We start from the raw sequence: 2,506 nt of genomic DNA on the forward strand, positions 1-2,506 counted from the left end.
GGATCACAAAGCAAATATTTCTTTGTGTGGGGTCGGGTGGCGGCAGAGTGCTCTACTCGAAACCAAGTTCGGTCAGGGTTCGAGTCCTGACATGTCTCCGATTTTGTGCCCTTGGGAAAAAAGAATACAACAGTGTGTATTCCGAATCGCCCGAGGTATAGGCCCGACCGCGCCGCCGGAGGGCGATCCGACTTGCGGGAGGGCCGGGACCGAGAGCGATGCGGAATACACACTGTTGTATTTTATTTATGTCATACCCACCCAAGCAAACGCGCCTTTCAATGCAAGATGTCTCAAAAGTTACTGCCCCTGAACCCGAAATTGCAACATCAGTTCCAACTTTCAAATTCTGTATTTGAATTTTTTTAAAGCGGCACGTTCGAATCATACTATGAAAGCCATGGAAGCCCGGGCCGTACCGTAAAGTACCCGGTCTGGAACCCGTTATGGAACGTTTTTGCGGCGCGGGTATGATGTAAAGCCTTTTACACAACTTTGCTCACTTCGCTCAGGTAAAAATGAGCACTACTATTTTTTATTGTACATGTCCCGTGTGCTGGTGGTGGCAATACTATAAGTTGAAAAAAATTGATTTTTGGAATATGTTGGAATATAAAGAATATTTCTTTTGTGACTTAAGAAACAAGATCACAAAGCAAATGTTTCTTTTGTGACTCACGAAACGAATTATGACCCGTACAGAAGGTGTTACGTGAAAAAGGTTTAACGAGCATCTTGGTAGAACCTACGATATAATGGAATTTTGAAGGCTTTTGCTGCATGTTTTATCAAACTTGCATTAGAATTTCGCCTCTTGCAGACAATATCGTTTCCAAAAATGTCCAAAAGAATACATGGCCTCTCTGTTGGCACAAAGAAGGAAGAGGTTTAGAATCCCTTCTAGTGGTACACAAAGTTGTGCCTTCTGTCATGGTACTCCTCGTCGTGGAAACATTTCCACATGCGCGCCAGTTCCTCATGACGATGCTCCTCCAGGGTGGACCAGAGTGACGTCGTCTCTGATTTCTTCTCTCGGAGAATCTCGCGAGAGTTGGCCTGCAGGCGCCGACACATCTGCGGGATCTGCGCATTCAGCTCTTCCGCGTTGTACCCGATTACGTCATCTATCATGCCTGAATATAAATAAAAATTGAGGATGACTAGAACTACATCTTGTATTGGTGTAAGAAGACTACATAACTACATAAAGGAAGAATGCCACAGCCCAAATTTACCCATGTCTCCAGAGCGACTCAGGGCAAAAACCAAACCCTTGCACAAGTCAACCGCATACACTAAACAAACCCATACCCAAACCAACCCATGCACCAAACCAACCCATGCACCTAACCAACCCATGCACCTAACCAACCCAAACCAAACCCTTGCAACAAACCAACCCATGCACTAATTATAAACCAACCCATGCCCAAACCAACCCATGCACCCAATCTAGACCAACCCATGCACTAAACAAACCCATACCCAAACCAACCCATGCACCAAACCAACCCATGCACCTAACCAACCCATGCACTAAACCAACCCATGCTCCAGATCTAGACCAACCCACACTCCTGCCAAACCTATGCCACAAACCACTGCAGACCGAAGACCAGCAAAGGCCCAAGACCACCCCAAGCCCGAGACCAACCCAGGCCCAAGACCACTCCAGGCCCAGACAAACCCATGCCCGAGACCAACCCTGGCCCAAGACCACTCCAGGCCAAGACAAACCCATGCCCGAGACCAACCCAGGCCCAAGACCAACCTAGGCCCAAGACCAACCCAGGCCCAAGATCAACCCAGGCCTGAGACCAACCCAGGCCCAAGACCAACCTAGGCCCAAGACCAACTTAGGCCCAAGACCACCCCAGGCCCAGACAAACCCATGCCCGAGACCAACCCAGGCCCAAGACCAACCTAGGCTTAAGACCAACCCAGGCCCAGACCAACCTAGGCCCAAGACCAACCCAGGCCCAGACAAACCCATGCCCGAGACCAACCTAGGCCCAAGACCAACCTAGGCCCAAGACCAACCCAGGCCCAAGACCAACCCAGGCCCAAGACCACTCCAGGCCCAGACAAACCCATGCCCGAGACCAACCCAGGCCCAAGACCAACCTAGGCCCAAGACCAACCTAGGCCCAAGACCAACCTAGGCCCAAGATCAACCCAGGCCCAAGACCAACCCAGGCCCAAGACCACTCCAGGCCCAGACAAACCCATGCCCGAGACCAACCCTGGCCCGAGACCAACCTAGGCCCAAGACCAACCCAGGCCCAAGACCAACCTAGGCCCAAGACCACTCCAGGCCCAGACAAACCCATGCCCGAGACCAACCCTGGCCCGAGACCAACCTAGGCCCAAGACCAACCTAGGCCCAAGACCAACCTAGGCCCAAGATCAACCCAGGCCCAAGACCAACCTAGGCCCAAGACCACTCCAGGCCCAGACAAACCCATGCCCAAGACAAACCCAGGCCCAAGACCAACCCAGGCCAGAG

At 51.6% G+C, this 2,506-nt stretch overlaps 1 protein-coding gene across 1 annotated transcript in view; it reads right to left on the reverse strand.

Annotated features, from left to right (window-relative positions):
• Positions 1-900: 900 nt before the first annotated feature.
• The window catches only part of LOC109470381 (hydrogenase maturation factor HoxX-like), a 14,415-nt gene continuing 12,809 nt past the window's right edge, over positions 901-2,506 (reverse strand). Inside the window, exon 9 of the mRNA XM_019769316.1 lies at positions 901-1,133. Coding sequence (XP_019624875.1) covers positions 901-1,133 — 233 coding nt within the window. The remainder of the gene's footprint in view (positions 1,134-2,506) is intronic.

Source organism: Branchiostoma belcheri, unplaced genomic scaffold (assembly GCF_001625305.1).
Source record: "Branchiostoma belcheri isolate BF01 breed outbred unplaced genomic scaffold, Haploidv18h27 scaffold221, whole genome shotgun sequence".
NCBI lineage: Eukaryota > Metazoa > Chordata > Leptocardii > Amphioxiformes > Branchiostomatidae > Branchiostoma > Branchiostoma belcheri.